The 22,185-nt window shown below is 42.9% G+C and overlaps 3 protein-coding genes across 4 annotated transcripts; 1 reads left to right on the top strand and 2 right to left on the bottom strand.

Annotated features, from left to right (window-relative positions):
• Window positions 1–322: 322 nt before the first annotated feature.
• On the bottom strand, window positions 323–1,030 carry LOC308306668 (ribose-5-phosphate isomerase-like; the record flags this gene model as incomplete). Its single annotated transcript, XM_080751709.1, has 1 exon — window positions 323–1,030. One exon carries the CDS (start codon window positions 1,028–1,030, stop codon window positions 323–325), a length of 708 nt encoding a protein of 235 aa, XP_080607835.1.
• An 855-nt stretch (window positions 1,031–1,885) lies between these two features.
• Window positions 1,886–21,312, top strand: LOC308307087 (scavenger receptor cysteine-rich type 1 protein M130-like). Of its 2 annotated transcripts, XM_080752216.1 has the most exons (10): window positions 1,886–2,021; window positions 13,940–14,239; window positions 14,564–14,869; window positions 14,968–15,261; window positions 16,429–16,734; window positions 16,819–17,118; window positions 17,475–17,781; window positions 18,560–18,859; window positions 19,884–20,186; window positions 20,265–21,312. In XM_080752216.1, the coding sequence occupies exons 1-7, from the start codon at window positions 1,940–1,942 to the stop codon at window positions 17,753–17,755; spliced, it is 1,869 nt and encodes a 622-aa protein (XP_080608342.1). In that variant the 5' UTR covers window positions 1,886–1,939; the 3' UTR covers window positions 17,756–17,781; window positions 18,560–18,859; window positions 19,884–20,186; window positions 20,265–21,312. The 2 variants fall into 2 exon arrangements, with proteins under 2 accessions (XP_080608342.1, XP_080608341.1); XM_080752215.1 differs by having other exon boundaries at window positions 19,884–21,312.
• LOC308307089 (equilibrative nucleoside transporter 1-like) lies at window positions 10,571–11,878 on the bottom strand (the record flags this gene model as incomplete). The annotated part of the gene is made up of 1 exon (XM_080752218.1): window positions 10,571–11,878. One exon carries the CDS (start codon window positions 11,876–11,878, stop codon window positions 10,571–10,573), a length of 1,308 nt encoding a protein of 435 aa, XP_080608344.1.
• Window positions 21,313–22,185: the final 873 nt, after the last annotated feature.

The following is a 22,185-nucleotide window of genomic DNA, read 5'->3' on the forward strand; positions in this document are numbered from 1 at the left end:
ATTCTGTCAGATGTCTGTCTCACAGATTTGTGTATAGGGCCCATCAAAATGCCCCTCTCCCCTCCCCTTCATTCAGATATAATTTTCGAGCGGTGCTAACCGCTCCAGTGCATGGCTTCTTGTTTATGACCATGTGTTTTTCCAGCATTATGTGTGACGTCATGTGGGTCTATCATCATGATCATCATCAGCACCACTCACTTCACACTCACTGCTCCAACATCTGGCTTTGAGTGTAGGTCCCTATGTCCGTATGCAGTACAAGACTAACGTCACACAAGGAGATCCCTGATGTCATCAATATTATGCTTGTTATAACTCTTCAGTTGACTTGGGGAACTCGACTCATCATGCCTCCGTTCTCCAGTCCAAAGTAGACCTTCTCAGCCATGTCCACGAAGAGCCCAGTCTCCACCACACCTGGGATCATCTTGATGGCCACGTTGACCTCTCTCCAGTTCTGCGCGTGCTCAAACTTCCAGTCCAGGATGAAGTTGCTGTTGTCAGTGACGACTGGTCCTGCCTTGCTGACAGCCATTCTTAGGCTGGCCTCCCCTCCGAAGCGCGCAGCGATGGTTCTGGCGATGGGAACGTACGCCATGGGAATGACTTCAATGGGAACCCCCTTCGTCCACTGCTGGCCCAGAGTCTTGGAATCCTTCCTGAAGTCAGCGATGACGATGAAATGTTTAGCACAGCCAGCCACGATCTTCTCCTGTGTCAGGCAGCCCCCTCCCCCTTTGATCAACGTGAGGTCAGAGTCCACCTCATCTGCCCCATCAATGGCCACATCCAGCTCTGGGTGTCTATCCAGATCAGACAGGGTGAGGTTATGATTGAGAATCAGCTGACGGGCCTGGAAGGAGGTCGGGATACAAACAATGTTGAGCTTCTCCAGACGAACCCTCTCAGCTAATCTGTCCACGGCATAGACGACGGTTGAGCCACTGCCTACTCCGACAACCTGGCTGTTCTGGACATGATTATCCACCGCGGCGTACGCTGCCATTTTCTTTGCCTCCTCGGCCATGACACGTGCCGTTGATAAAGACAAAGCGTGATCATGTGTCTGGCCCAGAGATTTGGAAAGAACTGCAGCTAAGCATGTAAATGCGACATAACAAACATACTCCTTTGTGTTTATATATACCTCCAAACGCACAGCTGGGAGCTGATTGGACATTATATTTTGTTCACGTCATGGTTGCTATAGTAGCAGAGATCAAACAGCCTGTCTATAGGCCTAAATCCGCAAAGTGCACAGGTGAGTATGATTTGTTGAAACACGTGCTACATCACTTTATTCCCATACAGTAGAAGATCCCTGAACTTTCCAAAGTTGGTGCATCATGCATAAGACTAAATCTAAGATATCTAAGGCTGCAAAATAATTACCTATACTCACTAAACTTTAGTTTGTTATATATACGGTAGGCTGCTGTCTGAACAACTGTGGCGGGGTCGCCTGGGTGAGGTTGTCTGATGTAGAAAGACCCAAACGCACCCGATGAACCCAGGTTCATCAACTGGTGATGTGTTCAAGTGCATCAGAAGATGTAAGGCCTACTCCGTCCGACTGTTGGTAATTAGCTATGTGCATTGTGCATAGCTGTTTTGTGTTATATTATTCCTTTCTTATCCCTATTATATTAGGTTATTCTACTATTTCACCTTTCGATCTTAAATTAATTTAATGGAATTGTTATCTTATCAAACTGTTGAAGAAGCTTGAAGAATAAAAATGTCTATGCCTACGGTATAATGCTGCTCCCAGCTGTATTGTGTCTTTTTATTGAACCTTGAAAGGGTGCTGTAGCTTTTTTGGATAAGCACAAACTGTTTTGTTTGCTCAATTGATTACTGCCAATGATTACCAGAGGGAAAAGAAATCCCACTGCACATGAACATTTAGCCTTTGAATGTTCTAAAGTGCTGTTCAATGAAGAACAAAATGCATGTGATAACGCAAAGCTGTCTGCTTTTCTTATGGACACATACTCTGAACTTAGTGAACGCTGAAGGTAGGAAATTGGATATGTTTTTCTCATTTGCCTTTTTTTTCTTTCTTTGCACTGATCAGTCACAGCAAAATTTGATTTAGTTTTAGTTACAATTTGAATTCAGTCACTTGAAATATTTTAGTTTAAGTCTTCAGCCCTAGTTAACTAAATATCAAATATTTCTACAGTCAACTAAAGTTTATGTTGGCAAGCCTTGATGGCGACACGGCCTTCGGCCTGGCATGGACAATAATACAAATCTCTAGAGTTGAAGGCAGTAATAGCCAATTGGAATGGAATCTGAAAAATCTGACTGATACATCTTGATCACATGACTCCAGAGACATGTACCGATTTGTGTCAGTTGCGTCCATGATCCAGGGATTTTGATCCATTTAGGGTGGAGGTTTTTCCTTGTTCTACTGGGAGTGTGCATGCAAGGTTTCACGACGATCAAACGCTGTCAAACACATGAGACCTTTTTTCTTGTCATGAATGTTTCTTGCCAAGGTTGCATGGTGGGAAAACAATGTATTTAATTTAATTACACTTCAATTTCATGCCATTTAACCTGATTAAAGTACTAATTTAATTGAGGACATTTCATTGTTGTTTCAAGTCATAGTCCAGAGTAGACTCTGAACTGAACATACAAACTCATGAGAAAAAAAAGAAAAACATGGTCATGTGTAAATACAAAAATGTTTGCACATAATGTAAATTTCTTATGTAAATAAGTGTAAATGTCACGATGTTCCAGAGGAAAGAAATAGAGTCAACTAGAAGCAGTGCTCTTCCGAGCACAGGTCTCCACCAGGCCAGGCGTCCTGGTGGTGCTATAATAGGCCAATGTAAAAAGGGTGGCATTTGTTCTTCTGCGTTGATGATTTGAGATTATGAGGCATATCAGACGGATCGGAGTTGATCACATGACTATAGAGATACTGTGTACTGATTTGCATGATTGTTGGAGAAAATCTGATGGAGTAATAGCAAATAATTTGTTTTACTTAAGTTGTCCTCCTGGTGGCGCTATAAAAGGCAAAAGTGAAAAATGCAGGGCAAAGGTTTATCCTTAGCCTCTAGGAAGTGTGTATACAAAGTTTTCCACTTATTGGTGGAGTTAAAGGTAAAAACACAAATTGCCCTGTTATAGCGCCACCATGAGGCTGATTTGAGAAATTTGAAATGGCATTTCTTCCTCGGCCTAGTGGGAATGTGCACGGCCAATTTCACTGTGATTGCACTCTGTGTTTGTGATTTGAGGCATTTTGTTCAAAACGAAGCAATCCTGCAAACTTTGGAAGCCAATTGTAGCCAATCAGGATGGAATATGGAAAATCGGACAGATCCGTGTCACATGACTGTAGAGATACTGTCTACCGATTTGTAGGATGTGTGGACAAAATCCCTTAAGAGTATTATACTGAAATGTGTTTTGCAAACATCGGCCTCATGGTGGCGCTAGAACGGGCCCATGTGAAAAATGTGGGGCAGAGGTTCTGAATTGGCATCCAGGGAGTGTGTGTGCTCAGTTTGGCAGCGACTGGGGCAACGCCTCCGGAGATTAGCTGGTAACAAACTTTATGGACGGACGGACGGACACACGGACACACGGACGGAGGCGAAAACATACTCTCCCCCATGCCTTCGGCTGGTGGAGACAATAATCATGCAGTCATGCTTCAGAGAAGTGTAGCATAGTTGATATATCACGCACACCTGAAGTCATATGCATATGGATTGTCAATAAAGAGAACGTGGGCTACATAAGGACAGTTTGTACTTTGGCACTGCAAAAAGTGATGCCAATAAACCAATCGCAACTCCGCCCCTCCAAACGCTGTCTCCGCCTAGACCTCCGACCAGAATCACAGCCGCCTCTAAAGGAACCATACATTCACTTGAATGGACATCCAGCGGATTTTTACACATTAAATATTAATTCCGTTTTGGACCCAGAGCTTCGAAATCTCTTCCAATCCATCAACAAGGCCTGGATATGCATTGGAAAAAATATTTAGACCTTTAAACTTTTAAAACAATACGACATAGGAATATATAAGGTCGCAGCAGAGGAATAAGGAACATGTCCATGGCTGCTGGACCACAGAAAGCCGTTTCAAACCAATTTAAATATGAATGGACTGTATTGGCCTAAACGACAATAACCCATGACTACAAACACCTTATTTGTTATGTTAAATAGCAACTGATTAAGTAACGTACGTCTATGAATGTCTGAATGAACAGGGGTAGCGACGCGAAGTGTTGTATTTCAACTCTGCTTTCGACTGCAGGCTGTGGGAAGGGGGGGAAAAGTGGGACTGACTTACCAGGGCCCAAGGTGGAAGGGCCTTAATTATTTTAGACTTTATCTATTGAAAAATAGCAGATATACAAGCTCACAGCGTGGCACCGAGTGCCGCGCTGCGAGCTTGTAGATTTGCTATTTTTGAAATCCCACGATGAAGAACATTCATGTGGGCCACAGCGAATCCTTGTACCCAGGGCCCAGAATTTGGTGCGACACCCTTGCCTCTCCCTCTGCGGCTCGGCAGCTAAACTTGTCAGGAATCGCGAACATTTCACGCCAGAGATATCACATTTTATAGATTTATAAGCAATCGGCATGATAAGAAACATGTAGCCTACATTTGAAGCAGTTTATTCTGGTTGGTTGTTTGTGTAATGGAGAGTAATAATAGCCTCTAAACAAATCAGTGAAAAGTGAAAACGGCTCTGTAGGTCCAGCAGACAGGCGATTTCCTCATTCTGCTGTTGCGTCCTTATAATTATATTCCTTTGTCGTATTGTTTTAAAAGTTTAAAGGTCTACATATTTTTCCAATGCATATCCCCGCCTTGTTGACGGATTGGACGAGATTTCGAAGCTCTGGGTCCAAAACGGAATTAATATTTAATGTGTAAAATACGCTGTATGTCCATTCAAGTGAATGGTGCGGCTGTGATTCTGGTCGGAGGTCTAGGCGGAGAGGTGGGGGCGCGGCCTCCGTGATTGATCCATTCTTCATGAATTCACATTTTTAATACGGGACAGTAACAAAGTATTTATATTGTGGTATTGCTACTTTTACTTTTACGTATTTAAACCATGGTTCTAAAAGTGGGGTCCACCAGCTCGAGCTTGTACATCTGCCCAGGGATGTCGCACCAAATTCTGGGCCGTGGGTACAAGGATTCACTGCGGGCCCCCCATGAATGTTCTTCATATAGGGGGAACTGGGAACGCCTTATTACACATTATTTTGTGCTTTAACTATTGAAAAATAGCAGATATACAAGCTCACAGCATCGGTGCCACGCTGCGAGCTTGTAGATCTGCTATTTTTGAAAATTGTGAAAATTAGTGCAAGTCTTTGAATATTTCACATCCTCAGTCTGAAAAAAAAAACTATGTTTCTATGTCAGTGGTGCTCAAACCTTTTTATGTGAAGGACCCCCAAAATGATATGTATGTGGCCACGGCCAAATTTGAGTTCAAAATGTTCGCTTAAAAAATACATATTCAAAGATTTGCACACATTTTCTCGACTTTTCAAAAATGGCAGATCTACAAGCTTGCAGCGTGCGTTGTGAGCTTGTATCTGCTATTTTTCAATAGTTAAAGTATAAAATAATTAAGGCCCCTCCACCTTGGGCCCTAGTAACTCAGTCCCACTTTCCCCCCCTGGTGACACCCCTGCATCTGCCATTTGTGAAAGTTAAAAAAGAAAAAAGAAAAAAAAAAAAAATCAATAAACTCTTCTGGGGGATCCCTGGCACAAAACCTTTTCAGATGCAGCCAAATGTATATCAATTTGGGGGTCCTTGGCACGAAAATGTTTCTGCCAAACCTGTATTTTAGGTACTACTGGTTGCAGAGGGAGTTCAGACGTGTGCTCATACAAACGGGAGTCCAAAAGTTTCTGTTGAGTTCATGAACAATATTTATTCTCTGTAGCCTAAGTCCAATGCCTTCCGCATACAGAGACATTACATCTATCTATTAAACCAGCAAACTCACTCACTCACTCACGCACTCACGCTCTAACGCTCACGCTTATCTACGTTTATCTATTCACTCGCTTCAGCAACTGATCCCAAAGTTCACATGGTATTGGCCATTAGCATTATACCAACGGTGACAGAGCCCGAATTTCATTTCTCCCAAATTAAAGCTGTTTATTAGCGTTTTCTTAGCCTGTTGTCAGGGTTACGGTCCGTTCCTCCAGGCCATGGGATCTGTAGCCCCACACACACACCCCTCTCTCTCACAGTTAGGAATGTGCATTCTCTCTCTCTCTCTCTCTCTCTCTCTCTCTCTCTCTCTCTCTCTCTCCTCTCTCTCTCTCTCTCTTTCTCTCTCTCTCTTCTCTCTCGCTTTCACCAGGTGCGTTTGATGTGTGTCTCATCTTCCAATGGGTATGAAAAAACTATGTGGAGCAAGCGCATTCATCCCCATACTTCTATTCACCTAAATTAGCTGTTAAATTATTTGTATCCATCATAAATATGCACTCCTCCATGAGCTGCTCCTTACATTATGATGCTCCAACATATTCTCACGCACGCACCAGTTACAGTAACTTTCCCCACAACCCACACTCTGCACATATTTTGGAGCACATATCTTCGAACGGGTAAGGTCTAGTTATATAAACAGTCAAAAAACAGGATACAGACCACAGCTCCCTGGCCTGAACACAGTCAAAAATGGTTTGCCTCTGCCACTGGCAACACCTGCACCTGATTATGTTGGATTAGGGACATGGCATTAAGGTCCACAGAATGAGAGGTCTGCTCTGCCGGGAACATCGCTAAAAAAGGTTATGGCCATTTGTATATTCACTGTCCCATCAACTTCACTATACAGGAAAATAAAAAATATTTAAAAAGAAAATAAATGTGCTTTAAGTAGCATGTGAGGGGTCAAACTAGGGGTACATCATGATTCTGAATCCATTGCAAGCATTTGTTTTGCATGAAAAACATTCTAGGGCAAAAAATCTGCCCCCCAAAACTGTGAAAAGTGATGATTTTTTTTGATGACTCATCACTTTTTACAATTTTGGGGGGCTGAAATTTATCCCAAGGAATGTTTTTCATGCAAAAAAAATAGCATGCTCTATTTCCATAACCAAAGACTAAAAACTGTGGGAAAACATGGAAAAACTGTCACGCTAGTTACGTTAGCTATCTAATTGTAACGATACACTGTATGCATTGTTTCATAGGCATTCAAGAGTATGCACCCAAGAAAAATATGGACGTTACATCCTTGGCATTTGAGACTGATGCAGATGTCATTCAACACTTCTCATCCCCTGAGTTGGCTGGCTTAGCAATCATACATTTCTTGGGTGCACTGCATGCTCTGGCCCTTGAATGTTTTCAATTGTGTCCGGTATCACATTTTTCCAAGTGGATTGATTCCAAGCATTCCAAGCACACAGCTTGTCAGTGCAGGATACTCCTGTCAGGCCTTGGGTCACAGCATATTTAATCTTGTACGGTACACCTGCTGTGTGACTGCAACACTTCCCTTTGTTAGCCATACAATCACAGTACACATTTACAACTCTCCCATCCAGTCTTTGCAGAGTCAATTCAACATTATGTTGGCTGTTAATTGTCTGTGAGAATCGAACAGGTGCTCTTAGAGTTATGTGTTCATCATCAGGTAGAGTGTGCAGTATTTGACCAATCCATCCAGAGCTCAGATAATTTTGACCCTCAATGAGTGACCTGTAGTTGGCATTTTGTTGATCATCAGATGCCAGACGATGAAGGAAATACTCTTGAATGCCTATGAAACAATGCATACAGTGTATCGTTACAATTAGATAGCTAACGTAACTAGCGTGACAGTTTTTCCATGTTTTCCCACAGTTTTTAGTGTTTGGTTGTGGAAATAGAGCATGCTATTTCCATAACCAATAACTAAAATCACCGATAAGCTACCTTCATCTGTAACTGAAGGCCACTGTCTAACATCATCAATCCAACTTGACTGTGTCACCGACGCTGGGCTGATACTTGCGTTGACTGTCACTGACGCTGGGCTGCTACTGATGTGTGTTAACACATCAGTAATGTCGCTGCCACTAGGTGGCGACATACACAAAGCTCTACTCGGATTAGTGTATAGACAACATGCCTGGCCACGCCCCCTACTTCCGACCGGAAGCCCTTTTTTGGGCTTGATCGTAGCGCGATTTCCTGTTTACGTTCATCTGATCTGATTCTCCTCTTAACTAATGAGACGGGATTGTTTTACTTTGTAATTTTACTTTGTAACTTATGTTAACAATGTCACTTAATGGCAACACTCATCCACTCTGCTGATAAATAAATGAGTTGTGACGATACACACCTGTTCTGCCATCATTCAATGTTATGAGTTGGAGGGGAAAAAAAAGAGATCTCAATTGAAACAATTGCCATAGGCTTTCTTGGGCGTATGCTTTTAGTTGACCTTGTACTAGTGTACTGTCATGAAACTACCTTTTTTCATATGCAAACTTCTTAAAAAATAACGCTATTTAAATTGTTTCAAAAGCTTTATACCCTGTATATATATATATAAAATGTCACAATGCGACATAGCTTTTTACACAATGCTGTACTCCCTCCAACTGCATGTCATATTATATGTTCGCCATTTTAAACTGTTTTTATTTTATTTGACACTTGCTTTGGCAATATAAACATGTCTTCTCATGCCAATAAAGCTCCTTTGAATTGAATTGATATAGGCCTACAAATAAACAGATTTGTGTATTTGAAAGCAAGCATTGAACCTAATCAGTATTTCATGGAAGCGAATGTTGTATGATTTCTAGCTAGCAAACCTTTTCCCTTCAGAACGCTGGTTGATCATGTCAAACGTTGTCATCTCCATTCTCCTCTGTTCTGGGATGAAGTCACAGTTGGCTTGTGTTGTGTGATATGCATTAATGTTTTTACAAATAGGCCTGTCAACAACTCAACCCACTCCAGAATAGACATAATACACATTAGCCCACCTATTATGTGCATCCTATGCTGTGTTCATTTCACTATATCACTGTAAATCATCGATTTAATCCTAATCAAGGCAATATAAATATCCATTCATATTTAATGCTCATTTAATCATTAAATCCTAAACTGTCACGTCAAAACAATGAATACATTTGGCTTTAATAGATACAAAAACAAACTGGATTAATTGAAAATGACAAGTGTTTAAAAGCATTCCTTCAAAGCATCATTGGGAACATTCCTTATCTCAATAACACAATATACAGTACAACATTTGAAACCCTCAACAGTTAAAAAAAAAAGGCATGGACAAGTCAAAGAAAAGTGTGTATAAATATTTTATTGCAATAAATATGATGAGGAGACCCTCACATCTGGCTTCATTGGTCCTGGACGTACAGTACAGGTCTGAAAGACAGAAAACAATTGCATTCACAGATACAACACAACAGCGAAGAGCTTGTATTTCAATTATAATCAATGTTGTGTTGTCACAAGTGAAAATAACTTGTACTTAGTTGTAACAAGAGTAGTCCCCATACAGTAAAAGATCGTAGCTAACAAGGCTAATTAGCTAGCATGAGAGTTTTACCTTGTTGTTGTTGTTGTTGTTGTTGTGAGTCGTGCTGCTTCTCTGGGGAGTTTGCTGAGTTTAGGATATGTTAAGGATGTCATCAATACTATTAACTGGTGTAGATAGAATAAAAACATCGAAGATAGCGGTGCGCTTGCATATCAAGAGACCATGACCGCAGTCACCGCACCATCTGACAGCTGGAAAAAAAACCTCCGTTGGTTTAACCCTTTCAGTTCATTGTCATAATCTTTTACTGCAGCGCTGGGCAGTGTTGCCAAAATTTGTGAGAGAAATAAGCCAAACAAGCCAACTCTTGCAATATAAATAAGCAAAAAAAACAAGATAGTTTAGGTAAATAAATTGACTTGGCAACACGTTTATATGCATGCCTGACAGAGAGAACCCGGAAGTTCCCTTTCGACTTGGGGGCGGGGCGTCCCTCCTGCAATCGGCCAGGAATGTTGTCTATAGTGAAGTCGATGGGACAGTGAATATACAAATGGCCATAACTTTTTTCCGCATATGTTTCCGGCAGAGCAGGCCTCTCATTCTGTGGACCTTCATGACCAAACTAATAGATAAAACAGAAATAAAAAGTACAGCATGACATCACATTTTCAACCCTAATCCTTGAGCTTTTGGGCTTGTGGGTCCCTGACTACTAGGGGTCATGATTCTGAATCCATTGCAAGCATTTGCTTGGCACAAAAAAACATTCCTTGGCCTCTGGGTATTTTCTTCCTGTATACCGGCGGTAGTGTAGTGTTTAAACTATCTAAAATGTGTTAGATGTGTTACTAGACACCTTTACACACACATTGGTGAAGAAATGTCTTGGTAAGGAATGTATTCCCAGATGTTATTAAGATCCCCTGACCCCTGATTATAACGTGTTCATTTGGTTCCATTTGTACACTGTCAGAGTCAAGGGGGAGACCTTGAAATTTGAAAGTTTGAGAAACACGGCTCTAGATCATGGCTCTGAAGGCGAACGAGATTAATGCACCCAGCGCCAGTCCCAGGCACAGGAAGAAGAGCATAATGGCTCCTGCCGTTTCTGCTTCATGCTGTGCAACCTTCTTTGGTCCAAAGCACAAGCACAGGCTCTCCATGTAGCCATTGGAGAAAGCGAAGAAGATCATGAAGAGGATGTACCAGGAGTCGTGGCCAAACCACACAGGTAGATAGCGACGAGGCTGCACGTTGCACAGCATGAACAAAGGCACGAAGACCACCCGCACACCCACCAGAATGGGCAGCCAGGCGATGCCGTCTCTGCCGGGCCACATACAGACCGCCGGCAGGCTCTTCCCAACGGTGTCCATCACGTTGAAGAGCAGGAAACACGAGACGGGGATGAAGTAGGTGTCCCAGGATCCTCCCTCAGCTATCGTTGACTTCACGCCCACTGTGACGGCCGGGAACATTCCGATGGTAATGGTGAAGTTGAACGTCACAGACATGGCGATCACCCAGATCTGCTTCAAGATGGCAAAAACAGAAACAACTGGCTTGTCCACCTCGTCAGTCAGACTGAACGCATCTACTGGCCTGTTGTCCTGATCAGGGGATGTCATGAGTCTGCTGCTCTCCATGTAGTATTGGAAAAAGTCTATGTTGGGCAGTGCGAGGTAGGAGAGGTTAGCCAGTAGGATGACAACGCAGGCTGTGAGGAAGTAGCCGAAGGCACTGTCCCGCAGAGGTGAGCCAGTGGCCAGGGCACAGATCATGGACACGGCAGCCACGATGCCGGCCAGCCCTTGCCCGCTCAAGATGGGCGTGGTGTAAGACACAGGCAGCACCCCGGCCAGTCCATACAGGCTGCCCTGGAAGATGGCACCGAAGGAGTTGATGCAGATGACCGTGACGATGGTGAGACAGCAGAAGGGCAGTGGTGCCATCTCTACCTTCACCAGCACGGAGGTCAACAGGAAGAGCACCAAGACGACCGTCATGCTCCCAAAGATACGCAGCTTCTGAGGAATCCTCTGATGGATGAAGGAGTTGAGGCAGGTGAAGGTGAGCAGGGGCACCATGGTAGTCAGTGTCATCACATTGCTGAAGATTGATTGCAGAGTGTTCTGTGTGTTGCTCCCTCTCGCCACGGTCCCATTGACTGCATCGATGCCATTGACGGCCGGGTACTTCAACCTACTGATGAAGTACAGTGTAGCCGAGGTGAAAAAATTCCATGGCAAAACACTTCCCAGGCCCAAGACGAAGAAAATTATCCAGACTCTGTGATATTTATCGCTCGGTGCGTTGGTGGCTGCCATGACATCTGAACGTTTGTTTGCTAATAAGGAGTGCCGTGTGAGCCTCGCTCACTTTAACCCGTGTTTGTTTAAGCTAATGACACACACACACACACACACACACACACACACACACACACACACACACACACACACACACACACACACAAACACACTGCTATAATATACTGTACATAGTAACTAAAATGACACACAGGCTTTCCTGGTTTTAAAGGTTGTGCGTTGTGACATTTATTAGAAATAACATAACCATTTATGCAATGATATTGCATTGAGTTTGGCAGATGGGCTCTGCTCTGATGATATACAGATTTATCTGTGTAACCATAACATAACATAACATAACACAAAATCTGCTATCTCAGACCCCCCAGAGCAGAGCATAAGTTACAGATGTACATACATGAACTTCCAATTACATCATAAATTACAGCACATAGAATAACCATAGTACAATCAACATTTCATCATACCACAATCATGGAATAACCATGGTACAATCCACATGTTATCCTATCACAGAGCATCCATTACAACTGAAGCTAAATGCCACAGGGAGGAGGCCGGGGAGGTGGAGGATTTTTCCAACACACATCACACAACCTGCTTTGACAGCTGAACAAGTAGAATGAGCAGTGAGCAGAGGCTGCTTATAAGGACTACACTGAGAAATGAGGGCGTGTGTGAAGTAGCTTGTAGCGAATGAGAATGAAGTAAGAATGAACGTGGGCGTATGAATGAATTAACTGTTAGCGAATGAAAGGGGGGGGGGGGTGAGTTCGGGGTATATCTAGACTCTAACTTCCGTGTCCAAATGAACTACGCTGCGCTAGATATTCACCCAACACTGCCCGCTGGTGTTCTTAAAGCCCAAAATAAAGAAACAAAAATCCACCTACAGTATAATATGCTTGAGTGCCTTTCAAAGAAAATCTGGGATAACTTGGTATTGCTATGTAAATAAATTAATGAAATATCCCATCTTCTCTGCATGAATCACTTAAACGTGGAACATTTATTTTTAATTGGGACACATACAAATTATTTAATTTATTTTTCAATTGTTTTATTCTTTTTAGCCACTCCCGATTATCTACCTGGAAGACAAGTCAGGTTGCTATGCCTTGTGGGAACATACAAATCGTTGCTGTCAGGTGAAAACCTTGCATTGGAAGAAGTACTGGAAAAGGGAAATGTAAAAAGATAACCTGTGTTCCAATGGATCCAATGCAGTTATTATTTAGTCACGCTCTTGTTAATACCTTTCTTTGGTTCATTATTTATAAAGACACACTTAAAGGACCACTTCACCACTTTCCTTCATGTAATTGGTCCTCACTAATATAATGTTCATGATAAAATAGCAGAGTTTTGTGTAGGCTATCATACAGTAGGCGGGATGTGGGTAGTTCAGAAACCTGCCTGCCAGTGGGGTCCGCTCAATATGCCGACGGGCCGCTGTTTCCGACTAGCGTCGGCAGGTTAGTTACTCGTAACTTGTTAGTTACAGGTTAGTTACTCGTGACTGACGTTAGGTTTAGGGTTAGGGTTAGTTTTAGTGTCGGAATACCGGCCCGTCGGCATATTGATGCGGACCCCTTGCCAGTGACATCATTGATGTGAATCCAAGCTAATAGAAACCGCAGGCTTTCTATTCATGAAAAAAGTTACAATGCTATAATGGAAGCCATTGTTCTGGCCATTGTATATGTTTTTTAAATCTTAAAAAAAATCTGCCTAATGATGATGTCAGATGATGATGTCACTGGTAGGCGGGTTTCTGAAGGCCCTCATATGAGACAATATGAGGAGACTAGGGGGGGAGTACTATTCTATCATGAAAATTAGTGGGGACCACTTATATGAAGATATGTGGAAAAGTGGTGAAGTCGCCCTTTAACCACTTAAACTTTAACTCTTAAATAGCTAAAGATTTACAAGCTCACAACACATCGCACCACTATGCGTTATGATATGAGCGTGTAGATCAGCAAATATTTGCTACTTCTGTGAGACACTGTAGCGTGACAACTTATTGCTTACTCTCTTGTCTCTGTACAGATTCTGAGGAGGATGTAAGGTTGGTGGGAGGAATACATAACTGTACTGGTAGACTGGAGATGAAACACCAGGGAGAGTGGAGACCAGTGAGTGCTGCACTGGATTGGAACCAGAAGTCATCGTCTGTAGTGTGTAGACAGCTTGACTGTGGCTCTGCTGTGTCAGTAGAACGGAGTTCTGGTACACATCGACCTGTATGGTGGGTTATGTCTTCCTGCGTTGGGTCGGAGTCTTCACTGAGGGATTGTGGAAAAAAGATGCCTGATATTTCCATTAGCAGACTGGAGGTGATCTGTTCAGGTAACACAAACCTTGAGCATTTGTTTTTGATGCCCATTAAATGCAACAGTGGCATTTGTAGCATTTGTGGCGCCCCCTATGGGCCAAGTTGAAATATATCTCTCTCTCTACTCCCTTTCTCTCTCAGGCACACATGCACACACACACACACACGCACGCACGCACACTCACACACACACACACTCACACACTCACTCACTCACTCACTCACTCACTCACTCACTCACTCACTCATCTCTCTCTCTCTCTCTCTCTCTCTCTCTCTCTCTCTCTCTCTCTCTCTCTCTCTCTCTCTCTCTCTCTCTCTCTCTCTCTCTCTCTCAGAGTCTGTGAGGTTGGTGAATGGAACTACATTGTGTTCAGGCAGAGTGGAGGTGAAGTCTAATCAGTCGTGGCTCTCAGTGTGTGAAGAGGACTTTGACCAGCAGGATGCAGAGGTGGCCTGTAGGGAGCTTGGCTGTGGGGCTCCTTCAGTCCTCCAGGGGGCGCTCTATGGAGAAGGAAAGGTTCCAATGTGGACAAAAGAGTTCCAGTGCGAGGGTAGCGAATCTGTTCTCCTCGATTGTGGAACCTCAGGTTCGACTAGAAACACCTGCTCAACTGATATGACTGTTTGGCTCACCTGCTCAGGTAAAAGGCAAATTGCACATCAGTTTGGGTTATTACTGTACAATAACAAATAACACATAATTAACTAATATTACTTGTATACTCTTGTGTCTGTACAGAGTCTAATGTCAGGTTGGTGGGAGGAACACATGACTGTACTGGTAGACTGGAGATAAAAGATGGAGAGTGGAGACCAGCGGTTGGTTGGTTCGACTGGACCCTGAAGTCATCATCTGTAGTGTGTAGACAGCTGGACTGTGGGTCTGCTGTTTCGACAGAAGGGAGTTTTGGTTCTGCACGTCAACCTGTATGGTCAATTAGATCTTCCTGTGCTGGGTCTGAGTCTTCACTGAGGGATTGTGGAACAACGCTGTCTGGTATTTCCACTGGCAGGCTGGAGGTGATCTGTTCAGGTAACACAAACAGTAGCTTCAACTGCAACTGCTTACAGTGTGGTGAACATTCACTCACAGGACAATTAAATGCCATTCTTGATCCACTGACCTTTCAGTTCAGTGTCTGAGTGACGGGGGTGTGATCCCTGATATGAACTGCTGCCTTTCTGCCTAAAGAAAGATTGAGATCTCTCTGACGGTTATGAGCATTATGTTGGATGTAATTGGCAGTTATGAGAGACGAAAGGGTCAGGTCTGCGGTTTCTCTGGACAACGTGAAGATGTTAAGGCAATGTGATTTCACACTCTCCTTCTTATTTTGTTATCTCTCTTCATCTGTTCCCTTTGACTTTCTTTGACAACTCACTCAATCAATCAATCAATCAATCACTCAATCAATCAATCAGTCAGTCAGTCAGTCAGTCAGTCAGTCAGTCAGTGAATTTTAATTAAACTTAACCAAAATGTTTGTTCCCTTAAAAACTAGACAATCTCCACATGTGGGCATAAAGGGATTTGGTTCCCCTGGCATCACAGGGATCTCCATATCTCCATATATGGGCATAAAAGGGATTTGGAGTAGTGTTGCCACCAGCTCCTGTTCTACTCTCCACCATGCCCCTGTTATGTTGTCCTCCATGCCCCTGTTATGTTGACTCCACACTCCATTGGATCCTTTATTATTAAGTTTGTTGATCCCCTTTTCAGTTAATGTCCTAGGCCTTTATTTAATAAATACTTTTGTTATACTTTTTACAACGTATCCTCTCCCCTTCGTTTGTTGCTGCTTGAGCCAGCCGTCTTATTTTTCTGCTCTGGTCCTAGAGAGTAAGTAGAAGGACCCCCGGGTGTTAGGCTTCTATGGACTACTAGTAAGACGACATAAAGGAGAGGTATTCCCAGAAATGGACTTAATATTGATGACATCAGGGATCTCCATCGGGCATAAAAGGGACAAGGACGGACATATATGGAGCGTGACATGAGGTGGAGGTTTTGATAGTAACTGCTCCCTACAGTCGATGATGATGAAGAAGAAGAATATGATCATTAATTTCCTTGTGCACATACTGTGCATTCAAAGTCTCTGTCTCTCTCTCTCTCTCTCTCTCTCTCTCTCTCTCTCTCTCTCTCTCTCTCTCTCTCTCTCTCTCTCTCTCTCTCTCTCTCTCTCTCTCTCTTCAGAGTCAGTGAGGTTGGTGAAGGGGACTGGTGTGTGTTCAGGCAGAGTGGAGGTGAAGTCTAATGAGTCGTGGGTCTCAGTGTGTGAAGGTGACTTTGACCAGCAGGATGCAGAGGTGGTCTGCAGAGAGCTTGGCTGTGGGGCTCCTGCAGTCCTCCAGGGGGCGCTCTATGGAGGAGTGGAGACTCCACTGTGGACAAAAGAGTTCCAGTGTGAAGGTAATGAGTCTGTTCTCCTGGACTGTGGAACCTCAAACTCAACTAGAAACACCTGCTCACCTTACAAGGCTGTTTGGCTCACCTGCTCAGGTAAAAGACAAACTACTCTATTGGTTTATTGTACAATCAAAGTCATCGTAATTCTTGAGTGCTTACTCTATTCTCTCTGTACAGCATTTGATGATGTCAGGTTGGTGAGAGGAACCAGTCACTGTTCAGGTAGACTGGAGATGAAACACCAGGGAGAGTGGAGACCAGTGGTTGGTTGGCCTGGCTGGACACCAACGTCATCGTCTGTAGTGTGTAGACAGCTGGACTGTGGCTCTGCTGTTTCAACAGAACAGAGTCCTGGTTCCACATCTGAAACTGTATGGAAGCTCCGATCGTCCTGTGTTGGGTCTGAGTCTTCACTGAAGGAGTGTGTAACAAAGGAATCTGATATTTCCATTTTCAGACTGCAGCTAACCTGTTCAGGTACCACAAACAATGACTTCAACAATGACTGTATTGTTTACAAGTCTCTTATTGTCGGTCTGTCAGTCAGTCGGTCTGTCTGACTGCCTGCGTTGTAAACAGTGAAACAGGAAGCTTCTCTTTACATTTTATATATTCTCTGCAGTCAGTATGTCTACTCTCTCAGTATGTCTACAGTAGCATTTGTAGCATTTGTGGCTGCAAAACAGTCCTGCAATAGTGGCATTTGTAGTATTTGTGGTGCCCCCTATGGGCCAAGTTGAACACTCTCTCTCTCTCTCTCTCTCTCTCTCTCTCTCTCTCTCTCTCTCTCTCTCTCTCTCTCTCTCTCTCTCTCTCTCTCTCTCTCTCTTCAGAGTCTGTGAGGTTGGTGAATGGGACTAGTGTGTGTTCAGGCAGAGTGGAGGTGAAGTCTGATCAGTCGTGGGTCCCAGTGTGTGAAGATGACTTTGACCAGCAGGATGCAGAGGTGGTCTGTAGGGAGCTTGGCTGTGGGGATCCTTCTGTCATCCAGGGGGCGCTCTATGGAAAATTAAATGCTCCACTGTGGACCAACGAGTTCCAATGTGAAGGCAGAGAATCTCTTCTCCCAAACTGTGCAACCTCAGGTTCAACTAGAAAACACCTGCCCACCTGACAAGACTGTTGGACTCACCTGCTCCGGTATATAAAAAATAATAATAATACAAAAATAAAAATGTATTAAAAATAATGATCATTAGTAATTATATATATATATATATATTAGGCGATTCACTTTCTCCCGATTCGATTTCGATTCATAGGGTGACGATTCGATTATATCATGATTATTGCGTTTTCCTGCGATTTGTGATTCGAATCACAATTAATGCGATTTCTTCCAAAAATTACAGCTTTTTTATATTGAAAAATTTTAAAACAATTCTAAACAATATAAAACATTAAAAGTTGAATCATATACTTCAAATCAATGCAGCAAAAATAAAGTCAGTCAATCTTTCTGACATTTATTTCAGCCAAAGTGCCAGTGGTACAACATTACAACAACATGTTCCTGGTCAAGATGCCAGAAAACACAGAACACAAACAGTCATAAAAAAAAAGAAAACAAGAATCGCTGTGTTGCAGGCCTACAGCACTGTGCTAGCTTTAGCCATAACATGACATCCTCATGACCTAAAACTGTTCCTTTAGGACCTGTACTTACTCAGGAAGTAAGAAGAAAGTGGTTATTTCACCTTCAGGTTAATTTCGCCTTAAAAAAATAATAAAAAAATAATAAATAAATAAAAGCGGGAAAATCGGTTCTGAACTTTGAAAATCGATTAATTGAATCGCCGGCATTAACATCACGATAATATAGTAAATCGATTTTTTTGCACAGGCCTAATATATATATATATATATATATATATATATATATATATATATAACCACTCACTCTCTTGTCTGTGTACAGAATCTGATGATGTCAGGTTGGTGAGAGGAACCAGTAACTGTAATGGCAGGCTGGAGATGAAACACCAGGGAGAGTGGAGACCAGTGGATGGTTCGTCTGATTTGAACCTGAAGTCATCATCTGTAGTGTGTAGACAGCTGGACTGTGGCTCTGCTGTTTCATCAGAAACGAGTATAGCTTCATTAGCTCAACCTGTATGGAGGATTAAATCGTCCTGTGTTGGGTCTGAGTCTTCACTGATGGAGTGTGGAACAAAGATGTCTGATATATTCCCTGTCAGACTGGAGATGATTTGTTCAGGTGTGACGGCCCTACCACTCTCTATATATGTCCTATAACTGTCCATTGCCAATACGAATAAGAAAGGACTTAGAAACAATCCTTGACGTAAGCCCATCACCCCAACCATGACCCCGTCCTATATTCCTACCCACTCCTCACAACTGTCACGCTAAGCCTCATACATACAGTGTCCTACAACATTCGGACATACTTGGTAAATAAAATGGTAAATGGTGCATTCATATGCAGTAGCGCCTTTATCCAATGCACTTTACAATGATTGTGCATTACATTCACCCATTCACACACCAGTGGTAGAGGAAACCATGCAAGGCACCAACCTGCTCATCGGGAGCAATTAGAGGTTCAGTGTCTTGCTCAAGGACACACCAACTCTGGGGGAACCCGGGATCGAACTGGGAACCTTCTGGTTCCTAAACAGCCGCTCTACCTCCTGAGCAACTGCTTCTCTGCCATTCCTTCCTTCCTACAATACCACACTTCCTCTTTCAGCACCCTATCATATGCTTTCTCTAGACACTGTGACCTTCTCTATATGGTCAACAAATCTTTCTTTTTTTTAAATTGTCACCCTATACTACTGCGTGCGTAATAGCATAGCATAGCAAGCAACATAGGCTAACAAACATAAGTGTTAAAATAGCCTACTGTATTACAAGCATATTGCACAATATAAAGACATTTCTTTACAGTGACTGTCCGGCGCTTAGATACGGCCAGTTAAAAAAGTGTTCCCCGTGGATCGCTGCAATCTGTAGTAGGATCAGAGATGAATTCATTTTTCTGTAGCCCCGTTCCATTGTTTGAAGTTAACCCGGAAGCGAATATGCGGATGCCTACAACCGCCCAAAGCATCATGGGAAACTGAGTTCCTTACACCGTGAGGAAATTATGATTCATTTTGTATGTATTTTTTCCATTATACTCTCTCTCTCTCTCTCTCTCTCTCTCTCTCTCTCTCTCTCTCTCTCTCTCTCTCTCTCTCTCTCTCTCTCTCTCTCTCTCTCTCTCTCTCTCTCAGAGTCTGTGAGGTTGGTGAATGGAACTACATTGTGTTCAGGCAGAGTGGAGATGAAGTCTAACCAGTCGTGGGTCTCAGTGTGTGAAGATAACTTTGACCAGCAGGATGCAGAGGTGGTCTGTAGGGAGCTTGGCTGTGGGGCTCCTTCGGTCCTCCAGGGGGCGCTTTATGGTCAGGGGGCCCTCTATGGAGATTTAAAGTTCCAGTGTGAAGGCAGTGAGTCTGTTCTCCTTGACTGTGGAACCTCAGGCTCAACTAAAAACAACTGCTCACCTGATAAAACTGTTGGACTCACCTGCTCAGGTAAAAGACAAAAGTGGTTTGGATTATTCATTTTCAAATGATATTACTTAATGCTTACCCTCTTGTCTCTCTGTACAGAGTCTGGTGATTTAAGGTTGGTGGGAGGAACCAATAACTGTACTGGTAGACTGGAGATGAAACACCAGGCTGAGTGGAGACCAGTAGATGGTTGGTCTCACTGGAACCTGAATTCATCAACTGTATTGTGTAGACAGCTGGACTGTGGCTCTGCTGTTTCAACAGATTTACGTTTACGTTCCACATATCTACCTGTATGGAGGATTAGATCTTCGTGTGTTGGGTCTGAATCTTCACTGAGGGAGTGTATAACAACAAAAAGGTCTGATATTTCCACTGGCAGACTGGGGGTGATCTGTTCAAGTAACACGAACAATAGCTTCAACAATGACTAACCTTTACAGTCTCTGTTCTTATCTCTTATACTGTCCCTGCTATAATTTCTTAAGATTTCAATACATGATATCTATTGTAGATCTGCTGTTTTCACTACTTTTGTGCGACGGCCTTGTATGATGAAGCAGGGCTTTGCTTTGTCAAAGAACGTACAAATTTGGAGATACGAGGTTTCCACCCAACAGCGACGATATACTAGTGTTGTTGCTGCTCAAGTACTACAGCCTATATTTTACATTAACTTTGTTTTCAAATGCAATTCAGGCTTTATGACAATTTTTACTGGGCTTGCATGTCTTCTTACTTTTAATTGTTGCTTCTTGCACTTTTGTCTTTGTTTAAATTAAAAACACTGCTCTTTCTGCACATGTCTTGTACCCCTGAGAAAGAAAAGCTTCAGCAGGCCAGCTTTCCGAATTAAACGTTTACATTTTCTTGGATCATGCCATGTCACAGACATTTCAGGTCTCAAGCCCTTCCTCAGTGTGTCTGTGCCTGACTCTTGTCTTTTCTTCCTCTTTACATATATGTTTGAGGCTTCAGCACCCAAGTATACAGTATAGCACATTATTTGAGGTTGTTACTTGGCATCTTTTTGTACACCTGAGGACAACCAGACATTTTCTATAGGGGTCATTCATATATTTCATATTAATGGGAGATGGTTTTGGTATTATTACAAAATAAATACAATAAAATAAATATGAAAACATTCTCTGTTCTGGCAAAAGCATCACTATTTTTTTCCTGAATCATCTTCAAACAAATGAGTAATGTACAAAATGTAAAAGTGCCAGGAGTTGACATTCAGGAGTGCAAACTCGTCACCTTTAGGTGAAAATAGCCGTTTTTAATCCAAAATGGGTCATTAGTGTGATCTGTGTAGCCTATGTAGGCCTATGTGATTGAAGTCACCTTTTTCACCAGTGATGGGTTTGCACCCCATGGACATTTTTAGATTGTTCTACAGTAGGCCTACATAAATTATGTAGCCTTCCTTTGCACCAACAGCAATTAGATTTGTAAACGTGCATGCGGCAGTCCCGCACAACATTGTCAATGTAGTCTACTGCTGTACACTAATTCAGTCCCCCCTGGGCTGTACAACTTTTTCTGCACAATTAAATAACTGTATCTTTGTTATGCTATTTGTCATCAAAACTCCTGACAGCTCCGCCCCCTGACAGCTCCGTCCCCTTCTCTCCACGACTGCAGCCTACCCCTTCTCATTTAAATCGCCCACCCGACATTCTTTTCCATCCAGTTCTCAACCGTGCAGGACAGCAAAACTGTGAAACCATTACATTAAAAGATGGCAGCTGCAATAGGAGCGGCTTGTTTAGCAGCGGGTTTTACTCAGGCACAGGTGATATCTGGCGGAGTAGCCCTGAATACATGACTCTCATATACATGAGAGTCATGCTGTGCCCTTAACATGAGGACCAGTGTCTGGCAGTGTGGAATCGAGCCCTCAACGGTTTGAGCTAGGAACGTCAGATTTCAAAAATAAAGTGCTTACCAAAGCCAACTCTGCTAACGATCCCCCCCCCCCCCCCCCCCCCCCCGACGATGTAGCTTTGGACTT

This window comes from Nannobrachium achirus, assembly GCF_963921795.1.
Source record: "Nannobrachium achirus genome assembly, chromosome: 21".
In the NCBI taxonomy this organism is placed as follows: Eukaryota; Metazoa; Chordata; class Actinopteri; order Myctophiformes; family Myctophidae; genus Nannobrachium; species Nannobrachium achirus.